This window comes from Dermacentor albipictus, unplaced genomic scaffold (genome assembly GCF_038994185.2).
Source record: "Dermacentor albipictus isolate Rhodes 1998 colony unplaced genomic scaffold, USDA_Dalb.pri_finalv2 scaffold_13, whole genome shotgun sequence".
NCBI lineage: Eukaryota > Metazoa > Arthropoda > Arachnida > Ixodida > Ixodidae > Dermacentor > Dermacentor albipictus.
The window spans coordinates 22,395-37,371 of record NW_027225567.1 but is presented as its reverse complement, the minus strand read 5'-3'; the positions used below and the strand labels follow the sequence as shown (position 1 = coordinate 37,371).

At 46.1% G+C, this 14,977-nt stretch overlaps 1 protein-coding gene across 1 annotated transcript; it reads left to right on the top strand.

The window, feature by feature from the left end:
- The first annotated feature begins 674 nt into the window (after positions 1-674).
- LOC139051611 (uncharacterized) lies at positions 675-10,271 on the top strand. The gene is made up of 4 exons (XM_070528545.1): positions 675-1,174; positions 5,919-6,049; positions 7,500-7,691; positions 10,102-10,271. The coding sequence occupies exons 1-4, from the start codon at positions 1,069-1,071 to the stop codon at positions 10,105-10,107; spliced, it is 435 nt and encodes a 144-aa protein (XP_070384646.1). The 5' UTR covers positions 675-1,068; the 3' UTR covers positions 10,108-10,271.
- Positions 10,272-14,977: the final 4,706 nt, after the last annotated feature.

Below are 14,977 nucleotides of genomic sequence, written 5' to 3'. Positions count from 1 at the left end.
TGGGCGTGACGTGTTTCCTGTTGCCAGTTTTCGAAGAGTGTCCCCTCTTGTTGAATTTCTTTCTCTATGGTTCTGCTACAGAGCCCGTGATATCAATGAATTTCTTTCTCTATGGTTCGACTACAGAGCCCGTGATATCAAACTGAAATCCATACTAAACAGTGTGTATTCCGGTTTTACTTCCACATCTTTTTTTCATCACAGTACGTTTTGACACTTCTCACGATTAAACACAGCTAGGGCATACCAGGTGATACGCTTTTGCTTTATGCTATAGCTCTGGGGTGGCCGCCATCGTTTTTGCCTACGCACACAAACCGCGAGAACCTAGCGTAAAACAGCTCCGCTGTAAAAAATATTGCTTTCGACTCCTTCTGCAAACGTTTGTTCACAATATCACTCAAGCTGTAACTTGTAGTTTTATGTCATTTCTAACAGCGACGTTCAAAAGGCAGATACAGTGCACCGTACACTGGATTGTCATCTTTAATTGCAGAGACAGGATTGCCTGTGCTCTTTTCAACGCCAATGGCCCGTGAGTTGCATTCCGTGAGACCAGCGATAGCGCGTCGCAAGTACCCTTGCTGGGAGAGCGCAATAATCATCCAGCTTTCGTCTTCCGGTGCTATCGCCATAATGCATCCTTGCAGCTGCTCCTAAATCGTTGCCGCCACGAACCTATTTACACCTTGCTCTCGGAATTGAGGTAGCATACAGACTTCATTGCTTTGTACAACAAAACGTAAAGTAAAATGATATACGTCATTGTGCAACGTTTACCGTTTCACGCGCTTCATAAGCATGGCGGTAATCATCGGTACTCAACCACACAACTTACCCTTACACTCCCTATATTTGCACGTAACAGATGAAACGAAGCACGAAAAGCGTATCGCTGACGACGCAGAAGCCCACCGGTGACGTAAGACATGCGCCGAGAGTCAAAATTCGCGAGTCATGTAATGCGCATGCGCTGCAGTACGGCACCTGAGAAAAATCTATTTAAATTCACGCGCTCGCGTAGCCCCGCGCTGTGGGATTAATACCATCAGTAACAGAGCATCGACAATGGAATCGCTGCTGCGCTGGCTGCACGTCTCACCGGCGCCAAAGGGCAGCAATGCAGCTGCCCTCACCGATTCTGTCGACGAGAATGTCATCGAGGTGCTGAGCGGTAAGCGTAACAACAGGCTTTCCACAATAGCGTGCCGTCTTGTCCTTGCTACCGGGTCGAAATTACGGAAGGCAAGCAAATTGTAGGGGTTGTCTATTGATTACCCGGGCGAGTAAACGAGCTGACTGTGACTTTTCTTACCCTTTCGGGCCTAATATTATACCCTCACGACGAGCTTAATATGAGAGGAAAAGAGAGCTAAACGGCCGGCGAAGTGGATATGCTGGGGCTTGCTAAATTCGGCGGCCGCATGTAGGGAAGAGCACTAGCAAATTAAGGTTTAGGCTTTCAGCAAAGATCCGCTCGGTGCCGATATTGATTCGGAGCCTTATACGACGGCATCTCTCATAGAAAAGTGTGCAGCTTTCGGGGGCAAAGTACAAGGCGGTGATAGCAAAACAAGTGGCAGTCACGAAAAGACTGCTGCTGGCTTGTAGAGTTTTCGTGCCATCTTCCCGTCAAGCGAACAAAATGCTTTCGCATGTTCCGGTAACATACGAGTAATTATCGAATTGTGTCGTAATCGGTACTCTACCTGTAAAAGCACTTGGTAAATACCCTAACTTAAAAATTACGATGTGCATCAAGTGAAGCCTAAGAATAGTGTTCTGCTGTACGTCGCATGGTACAGTGCCAACCACTCATTGCCCCGACGTAAGCTTCACGACAGCACGTATGGGGACGAAATTTATGGTATCTACGACCGCGTACAGAACTGCATTCTTGGCGCACTCCATCAAAGCAAATTACTCTCGTCGGCACACTGCACAAGCTTCTCCGCGCTCGCTCGCAAGCTCGGGATTCCATTTTTTCCCCCTCCTAATCTTGGTTTTTTAACGTGCGCCCTCGGCACGAGCATTCTTTCACTCCGCCCCATCTGAATGCGGCTGGTAATCGAATCCACGACCTCGTTTCCAGCTGCAGAAAAGCATAGCCACCGAGCTTCCCAGGTGGATCAAGTCCCGTGCATAGTACTGCATTTATTTACGCGTAGCTTTCTGTCGACGTTGCGCCGTCTCGTACAGCGCTCAAGCATAGTCAAGCTTCGCGGATTTCTCCGGTTGCTTTCACGTTCTCCGCTCTCGCGGGTTATCGACGTTTTGCCGTTTCTTTGCAATGCTTGCCTTCATTTGCACTTTGTCAGCTTAGCAATGCAGAGAAATGGCAATTGCAATGCGTTTCTACTTAATCGATAAAATCCTTTCTCACTATAGTCCATGACTGGCGCACCGCGATCACGACACGGTAAAATAAGACATGTCCAGCGATGCCTAACAACTTAATTCCTGGCACTGTGTGTTGTCGCCTCGTTTTTGTAGGCCCGTCGTGGTACACACACTCGCGCGCGCATCCACACACCAGTCAACGGCACGGCATTTATCAGCAAGATCGGCGGCACTCCTTGCAATCGACCAAAGGTTCTACCCGGTTGTTTGCTGTCTGCTACGCTGTTCGCTTCACGAGTGCTAGCGCCGTGCATTTGTATTCTGCGAGGCCCCATCGCGCACCGCCACGATCTAGCGAGGCCGCGCAGCTTCAAGTATTCGCGATCGTCGCCTCTGCCTCTTTTACACCTCGCGTGTGCTAATAAATCCTTTTTTTTTTCTTGTGATTGACGTTTACATATTTCGAAACATTCATGATTTGTGGAGAACTGTTGTCTGAATAATACGGAATATAATGCGGAATATTTCCAATGACTCGATAAAATCGCAAACTTAAACCCAGTGGCACATACCTATAGTTGCTCCTGTGGCACATAATTTCAGATTGCACTGTCACCGCGATCCGCTCAATAGAACGGTGATAGGCTCGCCCGTTATGCAGTGGCTGCACTGGAAGAATGCTTCCCATTAACAATTGACAGTGCATCGCAAATTCCCTATCTTATTCTACATTTATTAATGCGCCGCGTTTTAGCAAACAGGACTACGCAGATAACCCTGGCAGAGCGAGCGATACAAATGGCGTAGCATATTATTGCGCATATTGGCACGTGTACTTATTTATCCTTTTCTCGGTGATTGCATTTCCCCCTCTAACAAATTCATGTTACCGCTCAGCGCGAGACGCGCCTGCATCATAGAAACTTGCATGTTATCGTTGGTTATGTTCTAGCAAGTTATGTTCTAGCATTGGAAGCTGTGCAGAACCATGCTGCCCGATTCATTCATTCCTCATACTCATATGACGTCAGTGTTTCATCCTTGAAAGCTACATCCGGACTGTCACCCCTCTTTTCGTCGTCGCATTGCTAGCCTCACCCTTTATCACAAATTCTTTTATTCTCCTCTCAATCAAGCACCGTATATCGCCGCCGCATCACGCATATCTCACCGCACCAGTCATCCCCTTCAAGTTGCCCGCCCACTATCACATACTACTACTACGTTTTCAGCTTCGTTATTTCTTCGAGCAGTCACGGACTGGAACGGCCTACCCCATGACATCGTCGCCATCGTTTCAACACCTGCTTTTCAAGAACGTGTAACAGATCACCTTCAATGTTAAATCATCATCGCTGTTTGTTTTCCTCACTACAAATGTAATTCCACCCCTTATGTAACACCCCCTGAAATGGGGGCCTTTAAGGAATAAAACTGAACTGAACAAACTTTGAGTAATCAGATTGTATGCGCGGTACGAATTGTGTAGTATGCTTTCTGGAACGCACGTTCTGGATAGCCTTGTGAAATGCGATCGGAGGTGTTAAAGGCGTCTAACGCATCCTTTCCATTTTGTCCCCACCCGTTCGCTAGGCTCTGTTCTGGTGCGACTGCCAACTGCGGAAAGCTTCAGCACAAGGTGTATACCGAGTGTCCCAGCTAAATTACACCAAGACTTAAAAAAAAGAAAAAACGATCTCTGGGTTATCGTACCAACTGCATATTAGCGGCAGTCGTGTGTTCTTTACAACTATTGTTTTATCACTAATTATTTGTCTTCATTTGGCCAATTAAAAATTTGCAGAGCGCCTTAATTAACCTGGGATTGAAGTAGTTTGTTCGTGCTGAAAGTTACCTGGTTTTCGCCAAAGACCTGCGAAATACATAAAAACCACGTGATGCGGTGCTTACGCAACTACTGTTTCGCTGAGTGCAATCGACGAGCAAGCACGACCAGTTTCACTGTGCAAATTTACGCTCTCGCGTTTGGATGAGTTCACCCGACGTAGGAACTTCTCAGGTCATTTTTACCCAACGCGCACATTACTGTACATATTGTACATATTACTGTACATATTGATTTGTTTCCTTTTTTGCCTTAATTACTGCCATTTTTCTGTAACCCCCCCCTACCCTATGTTCCTCCGAGCCTGTAGGGTAAATTGAATAATTCAATAAATGATCTCTCTAATTGGTTACGTCTATGATGCGTGACGTCATGCATTTCACGTGTTCTTCAAAACTACTGAACTTTTCTGAGTTTTACCGCCCTCCGTCCACATTACTTCACCTTCATTCGCTTTGCTCCATCTTAAGTCGCCTTACTCTAATTTGTTCTAACTTTAATTGACCGTGGGATCACGCAGTGCGAACCGCAGCAGGTCCAGCGCTAGGAACGTGACGTCATCACTTGGTCAAGTGGGTTTCGGAATCATCGGATGTTAACGCCGGGCGCTCGCCGCATTTTCTTCTTCATGGAACATATGCTGTCGCATTCCAAAAAAAAATATCCAGAAAGCTCCCCTTCGCGTATACTGTTCGCCCCAAGCTTCTCCCCGTAAAGATTACGGGTGCATAAGCTGCCGTTGCCGGGAAGAGGTAACTGTAGCATACGAAGCAGGGAGCGACGTCACTACACTTTCATATGTGAAAGAGCCCACCGAGCAACCAATTTCATTTGTTGTGATATAGCGCTATGGAAAAGCCGCGCACAGTTACGACGCTTGAAGAGCAGCGCGAATACTATGAGCGTCGAAAGGAACGGCAACATCAATATGCACAACGGCGGCGTGCTCAGGCTCGGCAGGACCCAATTCAAGGATACGTCACATTAGTCTATCGACTCGGGTGGTACCACAGCTTCGCTGGTCAACTACTTTCACGGCGCGGACTGGAGTCAAATTTTCTCGTATTTCGCGCAGTTTCGTTCTTTATCGGCAAAGACAAGGCAAATTTTAGCACTAAAGAAATGTTTGCATCCGAGGTTATTTGAGGCGATCTACAACGTTATAATTGAGATTCAAGCAATAATGAAAGTTGGCCATATAAAAACAATATTTAGTGATGAGAAAAATACTGCTAAGTACACGCAGCTACCGCTATTATGCAGTTGGTACTTCTCTGGCGCTCTTCGTTTTTTAACAAGCTTGGTCCAGGTTAGCTGGGACACCCGGTATACGCTGGTACAATTCTGTTCCAAATTTCGGTGCCGAAACCACGTTTTGATTGAGGCACACCGTAATAGGGGACTACTGAATAATTTGACCATCTTTAACGTGCCCCCGATGAATGCGACACGGCTTGGACACGCTGGTACAATCGTAATTCGGGTAGAATCATAAATCGCATGATTATACCTGTAACAAGGCAGCCGTTGTCATATGGCCCCTTCTTTGCTCTATAGCGTTCTGGACAGGGTTTGCTGTACTTGCCGTCATATTCTTCTATTGTTAACCTACTTTGTATAGACTTTTGTATTTGCCTCCCCCCCCCCTACACAATGGCTCTTAGGCATATGAGGTTATGTAATCAACATAAAAGTCACTCGTACTCCAACTGTGTTCATTGCTTGTCCGCAGACGAGAAAGTCCACATGGAGGAGCTTCTCGACTTTTCCTTCAACCACATCGACAAGCTCGCAGAACGTAGGGGAAAGACGATCTCAAGAGCTGAGAAGTTGCGTCTTTGGGAGTATGTGCAGCGGATGAGGGTACGTGCGCATCAGTAGCGTGTACTCGAGCATCGATCACAATTTATAATTACATTTATAACTGCATTTATAATCATTAGTCATCGCTATCTATAGCATAGACCGCTATGTGCAATGGTTGTAGTTCCACATTCAGCCTGGTTCAATTATGAGTGCATTACGGATGGTATACACTTATCCGTGAAGTCTCATTCAAAGGACAAAATGTCTGCCGGGTATGTTAACGCTGGCCCATGCAAACAGTGCGTTTGTGAAAATGTTTTAGTATACATTTTCGCGCATTCTATTTGATTTCAAGGTGGTCTATAGTGGCTCCATGTGCCTTCCATGAGCTACTTCGAGTAACAGTTTGAACAGCTGCTATGGAAAGTTCTCGCTAAGTGTAATACAAATTACTTTCGATTTTTCTTTTTTTTTTGTATCCACGTAGCCACAAATGGGCGCTTCATAAGTATAACCGTTCCTCATGAAGTTTCATTCATGAGGATGTTTCGAAAACATTTTCGACGGTGATGCTCTTCGCAAGTACCGCGGGAAATAGACGAGTTCTCAAAACTAAGTGATCTACCCTCGCGAGCAGATGTCTGCAGACAACGTAATTTATTTCTGGCGCGTCCGTGTAACCAGCATTCGGGTATTTGAATACCACATTGGTGCCGAACACTCGCACTTTCGTTGTATAGCACTCGACTACCTGCTGCATTTGCACGCTGCACAATAGTTTTTTCTTTTTTTTCTTAGTGTTCGTAGTACCCTTGGCTTTCAATCATTTACTCGTGACTCGACACCTTGTTGATGCAGACGCGTTCCCTTCGCTGCCTTTTTCGTTTCACTTTGATGGTGGAATTAGTGTGTGTGCTGCAAGCTCATTACCGTGAGCTCTACGTTCAGTTAGCTTTTAATTATTAGCTGCCTACAAAAGCGACTGATATGCCAGAGATTCCATTCTGTAGCTCCACCCATCTGAGAAGAGGGGGCGGGGGTAGAGGTTCTGAAGGAGGTAAACAACCCTCTGCCTAACTAGCTCAGCGTGCTCCATTGCCAACAACACTATACCAACGAACTGAAGACTCCAGCGATCGATTGTATCGCAAGAACTGAGGGACGTTTTCCTAAGTTTTCGTGATCGTTTCCAGTATTGCTAAAGCTGGACATGTGGAGAGTACTTGCTGCCTGTTGCTGAACGTCATTTCTGTAATGGTTGGGGCACTAGAATTGTAAAGGAACTATGGGTGTACGAGTATAAATATTGAAATATAAGAAAAAAACTGATAGGCGATTTCAATATCGGAAAAAATAGGTTTTATTTTCTTTCTGTACCTTCATACGTATCTTCTGAAAACACCATCGGTATCTACGATAATACGTGGCAACTATGATGTATCGGCTTGTTCTTATAGCTCAAAGTCGCAAGCAGAGTGGCCGCTTTGATGTTTTTGCACCTTCACAGCGCGAACAGCTCTGCGGGGTACCCACGGCTCTGCCCTGGGAAGAAGTCAAGCAATCACCGCGCAGTCGGTCTCTATCGTCCGGCTCATTGCACTGCGACATGACGTTCTCGGGGGTTGGGCTTGCCACGCCGCCGCTGTACTCGCTGCGGAAACCGCGACCACCAACTTCTCGTGGGACAGCCACCTATAAGGTGAGTCTTTGCATCAAATGTATCCGAACTAAGAGCCCACCACGGTATGCACCTGCAGGCCGCTAATTCAAGTCGACTCCTTCACTACGCAATTATCGCGGCTTTTGGTCTCTGAATTGTGCAGTAGCTCTCGCGCCTTGACCTTTTTCCTTTCCCATCGATGTCGCTCTTCCTTCGACATTGCGAATACGCTCAGTGAGGCTACCTGGTCGAAAAAAAGTTTGTATAAATTATTAAAAAAAATATGCAGGATCCCGGGAGTCTGTACAAATCGATCAATTTGCGAATGGATATTGTATGTTTACTGAAATGCCATTACTTCAATGCAGTTCACCGTTCGTTACACAATGCATGTTGTGGTCTCATTTCGTTCACTTAACCTTTCCTTTTCTCTGCACTACGGTGCTTTTGTTGCCGACTTCGTTTCTTGCAACTTGTTCTGCTTGTGTATTCAAACACCTATTTACCCGGTATATATCACGTACATTCTGCGGTATTTTCCAAGAATGCTCCCATGCCCATTTGCACATGCCAACATCCATATATAGTGGGTAGTTGAAGTTGCTGTATTCTCAGCAAGGCATCAGCTGGCACAAACGCAGCTTCACTTTAAAAAGCTTAGCTTTAAAACTACTTTAACAAAGGAAACGGTGAACAGCGTTTCTTGACTGCTTTGTGAACACAAACCGTACCAAAGCTCACTCGTAGTTCGAGAATACGTTTGTATCACGGTCCCTCTCCCTATTAGGGACCTTTTCACGTCACTTATGGCAAGTAGTGAATTTCGGAGGCATGATTTGAATTGTAGCGTGAAGTGACGCAGACCGAGACTAGCAGCAGACAGGACGAGCGCTAACTCTCAACGAAATTGTATGTATGTATCTATATGTATGTCTATAGATGTGATTGCAAATACTGCAGCATTTGAACATGGCAAGGTTTGAAGACATCAGTTAAACATATCAAGAAGTAGGAAGCCAAAAAGCGAGCAACAAAGACACTACTTGAGATTAACACACGTGTTACGATACTGAAATTACCCGCCGTGGTTGCTCAGTGGCTATGGTGTTGGGCTGCTGAGCACGAGGTCGCGGGATTGAATGCCGGCCACGGCAGCCGCATTTCGATGGGGGCGAAATGCGAAAACACCTGTGGTACTTAGATTTAGGCGCACGTTAAAGAACCCCAGGTGGTAGAAATTTCCGGAGTCCTCCACTGCGGCGTACCTCAAAATCAGAAAGTGGTTTGTTTTGGCACGTAAAACCCCATAATATTTTATTGGTTAATTCTTTTTAATTATAATTTTGCATTTTAATTTTTTTGTGCAAGTCGTGTCCGTCGCATTGAGCAGACCGGCTCATAAACTAGAATTGAGTTATCTGCCACAGGGAACCCCTAAAATTTTGAAAGCGTTCACTGAAACAACCTGTATTATAGATGGCTTATTGTAATGCCTTGTACGTTGTAGGCGGCTGGGTACAATTTGTGAAGGCGTTTTGTAGTTGCAGGCTTTTTTTAAATCTCCGTGCTCGCTCTGCTGCCTTTCGATCTTTCTTTTTTAAGCTACAAAATGAACACCTTCTTTCTCTGTGCGTTGGGTTTCTACCATGCATAATAGTGAGTAGGAACATTCGGTATCTCATGTACCAGTATCTTCAGTCGCCGAGGCAAACAAATATTTTGAGACGTGCGGCGTGAGCAGCGACATCACACCTACACTGCAGGTCTTTAACACGCCAACCAGACCTCCTTTCCCGTCTTCGAAGTGATTCGGTCGTCACCCGTCAACTAAATTGATCGCGAGTGATGAGTGCCCACCATCATAGGGATGCAGGTAAAAAGAATTACAGGGTCTCTTAACCTCTCTCGTAAGAGGTGAACAGCGAAAGCCGACTCTTCCTCCCATTGTCATTCAACTCTTCCTTTGTTTCCTATCTTTCTCTTTCTTTTACTCATTACTGCTCACTACTAAGCATTTCTAGTCATTTCTAATCAATTCTAGTCATTACAAGCCGTGATTAGACATAGTGGTCATATCGGAGTCATTACAAGTAATTAGTAGTAATTATGAGTCATTACTAGTAATCATTAGCCTTTACCAATCTGTTATAACTTTATCATTCACTGTCACTATCAGTCATTTTTCACTCTTTAATCTGGCTTCATATCGCGTGATGACACAAGCTTCAACGTGAGCCTAGAAAGGCTTTCGCCTTAACTGCCTGCCAAACGACTCAATGGTGCGAATGGCCCCAGTACTCATGCCTTTGGCGTGTTCGTAGCCTCCAGCATCATAGGCAAGCCGCGCTGTCGCTGGTTCGGTCGCTTTAAATACTCGTTTTTTTTGTTACGCCTTTTCAGGCGTGCAGTTTCCTGATCAATGCCGTACTAATTATCCTTTTTTTCTCAGTCATGAAGAGGGATCACAGGCTCCACTCAAGGGGCCTGAGAAGAAACGCCCCACGGGATTCCTCCGACGGTCTCAGCGCAGGGCAGCCACGGCTACGCGGAAACGCGATTCGCATGACTTTGTAAAGACTGATCTTTAGGGCATGCTGTAAATGTTTTGTTTGTTTATTTTAGTTTTGATAATTTTAGTTTTTACGAATTTTAGTTTTTACGAATTTTAGTTTTTACGAATTTTAGTTTTTACGAATTTTAGTTTTTACGAATTTTAGTTTTTACGAATTTTAGTTTTTACGAATTTTAGTTTTTACGAATTTTAGTTTTTACGAATTTTAGTTTTTACGAATTTTAGTTTTTACGAATTTTAGTTTTTACGAATTTTAGTTTTTACGAATTTTAGTTTTTACGAATTTTAGTTTTTACGAATTTTAGTTTTTACGAATTTTAGTTTTTACGAATTTTAGTTTTTACGAATTTTAGTTTTTACGAATTTTAGTTTTTACGAATTTTAGTTTTTACGAATTTTAGTTTTTACGAATTTTAGTTTTTACGAATTTTAGTTTTTACGAATTTTAGTTTTTACGAATTGTAGTTTTTACGAAATGCTCTGCGTGAATAAATGATTACTTCCCCCGCTATGTCTAATGCCCTGTCTTTATTTCCATGCTAGAGATCTTCGTCAGACCTGGGAAGAAAAAAATTGGCAGAAGCTTAGCTTGGCTAAGCCTAGTGGATTGCGAAGGAAATCTTCTGTTCAGGTTGTAGACTTCCATACTAATCATCGAAGGTGTAGATACAGTCTCGTCGCCGTTTAAAGCATCCATAAGGCTTGCTGTCGAACGATCAGGTGTCGCCAAAGTCGCGTCAGCATTGAGAGCATGCATGATACTTGTAGATGCACCCAGATCAAGAGATGTTGAACGCATTCGCCTGGCTGCATAATATGCACGCCGTTTAGCTAGACGTTGTTCCCGCTTTTCATCCGTTTCTTCCGCATGCCGCCCTGCTTCTTAGCGGCAGCACATCGTTGCAGCTTCACCTCATACACATCATCCGACATACCGTGGAGGATTCGCTGGGACGATCGCGACGAGCCGAGTTGGGGCCCCGCTTTTCCACAGCTGGTATGACGTCACACATAGGTCACGCTAAAGGTCAATGGTGGATTCTCCGGGACGACGGCCAAGAGCGGAAACCTCGAGCAGTGTTGCTTTCGCAATAAAAGTCCGCCCTATGACATAGTGCTGGATGCAAGCGCATAATCGGCATAATGTTTGGGTAGGGGTTTATGAAAACTGGCCACTTCGAATGTGATATCGAGCGTTATACCATTCAACTTTGTTTATGTAATGGGTTTGTGCGGAACTGCTGTTCGCGATCTGCAGAATATAACGCTGCTTTAACTTACGGTTTTTCCGTGTCAATTTTTAATGCGGACTGTGTTCCAGTTTTTGTGCTAAGGCGCTGTTTTATAAACAGTGGTATGCGCTCATTCGCGGGATCGTGTTATGGAAGCTCAGATGGTGCATTGAAGAACTACCAGATGGTGTGTTCTTTTTTATTACGCGCTCGTAGTTCCCGGCTACAGTTTTTTCACAGCAAAGCTGTACGATCTCCTGGATCGCGTCTGCGCGTATGCCGCCCATTTTACACTCGTGGGCCGATACCGGATATAGTGCAATACCGGGATGGCACGCGGTAGAGGTGAGGCAGGCGTTAAGCGCTCCCTATACGTGGGCCGATCCTGGAGATAGTGCAGTGATGGGTCGCGACCCGCGGGGCAGGTGCAGTTCGGCATTAAGGGGCCCATACACGCAACTTTTCGCTGGCCATCCTTCAGAGGCGAAGGGCATCGAGTTTCCTTTTCTGTTTGGGGAGGGGGGTTGGGCAGAACATGATTAGCAGTAGTAGGCATCCGGTACATGATAATAATCGCCTTTAGAAGTTTCACAAAAACTAACTTTTAATTGGTGTCAACGCTTTTGTTTTATTTGGAAGAGGGATCCATGCAGGTGGGCGCTTAAGGCGTAATCATTGGTTCTGAGCCTCGCAGCAGTTAAAAGATAGGCGTGTCGCAATGCTGCCACGAAATAAATTGGCAGTTTTGTACTGCATTGTATTCTGAGGAAGTGCGTGGCGGCTGATGCAAAAGTGGGGCTAATGTTGACTCGTTTTAATGAGACAGCATTATACGCCCCATTATGCGACAATCTGGCATTGTTATCGCCGGCGCGACCGAAGTATGGTACAAAAAATGGCCGACGGCGCGAAAAGTAAAAATACGTCAAATGCTCGCAGCCTGACAAATTTCACGTCAATCCGAGCAAAGTCAATTAATAGAATTGAAAAAAATTTTTTTACATTACTGTCTGGGAATTGAACCCGAGCCTCACTGGCACGAGACGAGTACGCTTCCCCGACGCCACGTGGCTTTTATTTTCTTTATTGCCGAATATTTCACGTAGCAAACACAAAGGGCATCATCTCTGCGGTTATAGATGACTAAAGTTGTCTAGTGCGTGTGTGATTGCGTACATCACCTCACTGCCTCCCATGTTTCGCATGCTCTTCGGATTTCATCGGTGCTGCGTCTATTGCGATGCACTCCGAAGCATCTACCTCAGTGGCATCTGTGAAACGTGGTCGCTCACGGAAGCACGCCGCCGAAGACAAAGCAAGGGAACAACAAAAGGGAATGCCGTGCAAGTTTACAACGTACACGACGACATACGGATGCATACTAAAGCGAAAACATTTCTCCAAAGCGACTACAATGCTTTCGCATTCCCACACGTAAGCAGTCCTAAGTGTCGCTGCCGTCAGCAGGTGTTTAGTGTGTTGCGACACCATGTGCCCGAGCACATGAGTGTTGGACCTTCCCACGCGTAGCCGTGCGCGGCTTATCCGTGTCTGGGGAAAGAGGATCCTGGGGTTGAGCTGATTTCGGGTGTTTGAACCTTTCAGGCCACCGGGCGGAAGCTAAACACCTCTTCGGTCTCTGCTTGACATAGACGGCAGCCGCAGGCTGACCACCTGGAGCAAACCGGCAGTCGCGTTTTCTTGTCCTCCTCTTTAATCTATCTTTCTATTTCGCCTTTTCGTCTGTCCTATCTTCTATTTCTTGCTCACTTCAGAGTTTCCGGACGGCAAGAATTAACGTTGTGGGGGTAGCCAGTCTCGCAGTGGGTATACCACATTTGGTTAGAGCACCGACATGCAGTTGGCGTTCGCATGACCTGTCTTTCTAGGACCTGCTTGGACGTGTTCTTGGTAGTGTTCTTCCTGCGCTTCTTTCCTGCGCGAGTCCATTTGATGTGGTTCCTTGTTTGTCAAGCAAAGGATAATTCTATCTCACAGGCGTATACCTGTGAGATATTTTATTTCTCTTTTGCGGGATTGCGCGTTTTTATGGCGAACGGTGGGCATCATTCACATTTACACTAGTAAACGTACCCCCCTCCCCGCCCTGCCTTATTTGCCCTGAAAAGTTACCTTGGGTTGCCCCCCCCCCCGCCTCCGAAAAAAATCCTGCGTATGTACGTGCTTGCTCGCCGGCTCACCCTCGCAAACTTTCACTCGCACATGCAGCGTACGGCGCGCGGCGACGTTTTTACAGCACTGGGACTTTATACGGAACCTCACGGCGACGGCTGCGATGCACCTCGAGTGTCCATATAATTTCAATCGTAAGAAAAAGAAATATCGAATAATGTGAAACTTCGAAAACGCATGCATACTCTGTACAAAGTAAACATAAATGAAATGAAATAAAAATAAATAAAAACGAAAGCTAATCAAAGCCTTCGAGAGCCGTTCGTGGCTCTTCTCCTTGCCCTCTGCTTTCGCTATCGCGTGTGATAGCTTTGCCGGAGCTCAAAATACTCTGCCGGGAAAGGTCCAGAGCAGGTTTAGAATGCTGGGTGCCGTACGTATCCGCGCTAAAGTGACTGCATTTAACGTTGATCGCAGGAATTTGACTGTCGTTGTGGCGGAAGCCCCACATCTGTCTCGTCATCGTCACTGGTTTAATTCGTTGACATTTCGATATTTGCCTGAAGCCTGACAAGCGTTTGTTTCCTTATGCGTAAGGCGCTCCCATCTCCGCAGCATATAAAAATGACTTCATCGCCTCTCTCAAACTGTTGCGCGAGTGTCAGAATCTGTTCACGAACTGTTCGGCAGCGTAGCAGAGCGCTTGCTCCAAATAGCTGAGTGAGATGCGGCCACCACGCAGCCCACGCGAGGTCTGCGAACAATGGGTGGTGCCGCACACCATCCACTTTTTTTTTTTGCGTGAGCAAGTGGCCAAAGGCGAGGACGGATGCGTCGAAGAGCAAGAAGACTCCGCAGTGGTGGGTGTGTTTGTTGACACCCACTGCTGCTGCTGCGCGCCCACACCAACTAAATTGCTCACGGGCGGCAGCAAAATTTCCAATCCCCCCAAAAAAGTCGGCATAACAGTCGCAAACCATTCCACTCTGGAAAGGGCAATGACCTGCGAAGCTGTTTAGCACATGACACAGAGGTGGCACAGAATTTCGAACAAAGGCACGAACTCGCTTACTGTGATTTTTCTCTACATTCGCGTGGACAATGTCACCGCCACCCCGAGCAGCCGGAGGAAACTAGTGTTGCGCATAAGTCCGGTTTATGATCCAGCTCTGCAGTGGAGCCACTCCTCGCTCGCGCAGGAGACAAATGCCGCGCGGTGTTCCACTTGCTTCTTTAGTCTGTTGGTCGCGAGCTACACGCGGCAACTGTACGCAAGCGCTGAGCAAGATGACACTTTATAATGCAGGCTAAGCTCGAGCAGTTGGCATAGCCGGAGAGCTGTCTACCCCCCGAAATTTTTAATTTCTGTGTACACACGCACGAATGCA

What these genes read in the sequence shown, in the direction of transcription:
- LOC139051611 (XM_070528545.1), top strand. Translation starts at nt 1,069, where the DNA reads ATGGAATCGCTGCTGCGCTGGCTGCACGTCTCACCGGCGCCAAAGGGC. An exon ending in TGTCATCGAGGTGCTGAGCG is followed by an intron (nt 1,175 to 5,918) that starts GTAAGCGTAACA and finishes GCTTGTCCGCAG; the next exon opens with ACGAGAAAGTCCACATGGAG. An exon ending in AGTATGTGCAGCGGATGAGG is followed by an intron (nt 6,050 to 7,499) that starts GTACGTGCGCAT and finishes GCACCTTCACAG; the next exon opens with CGCGAACAGCTCTGCGGGGT.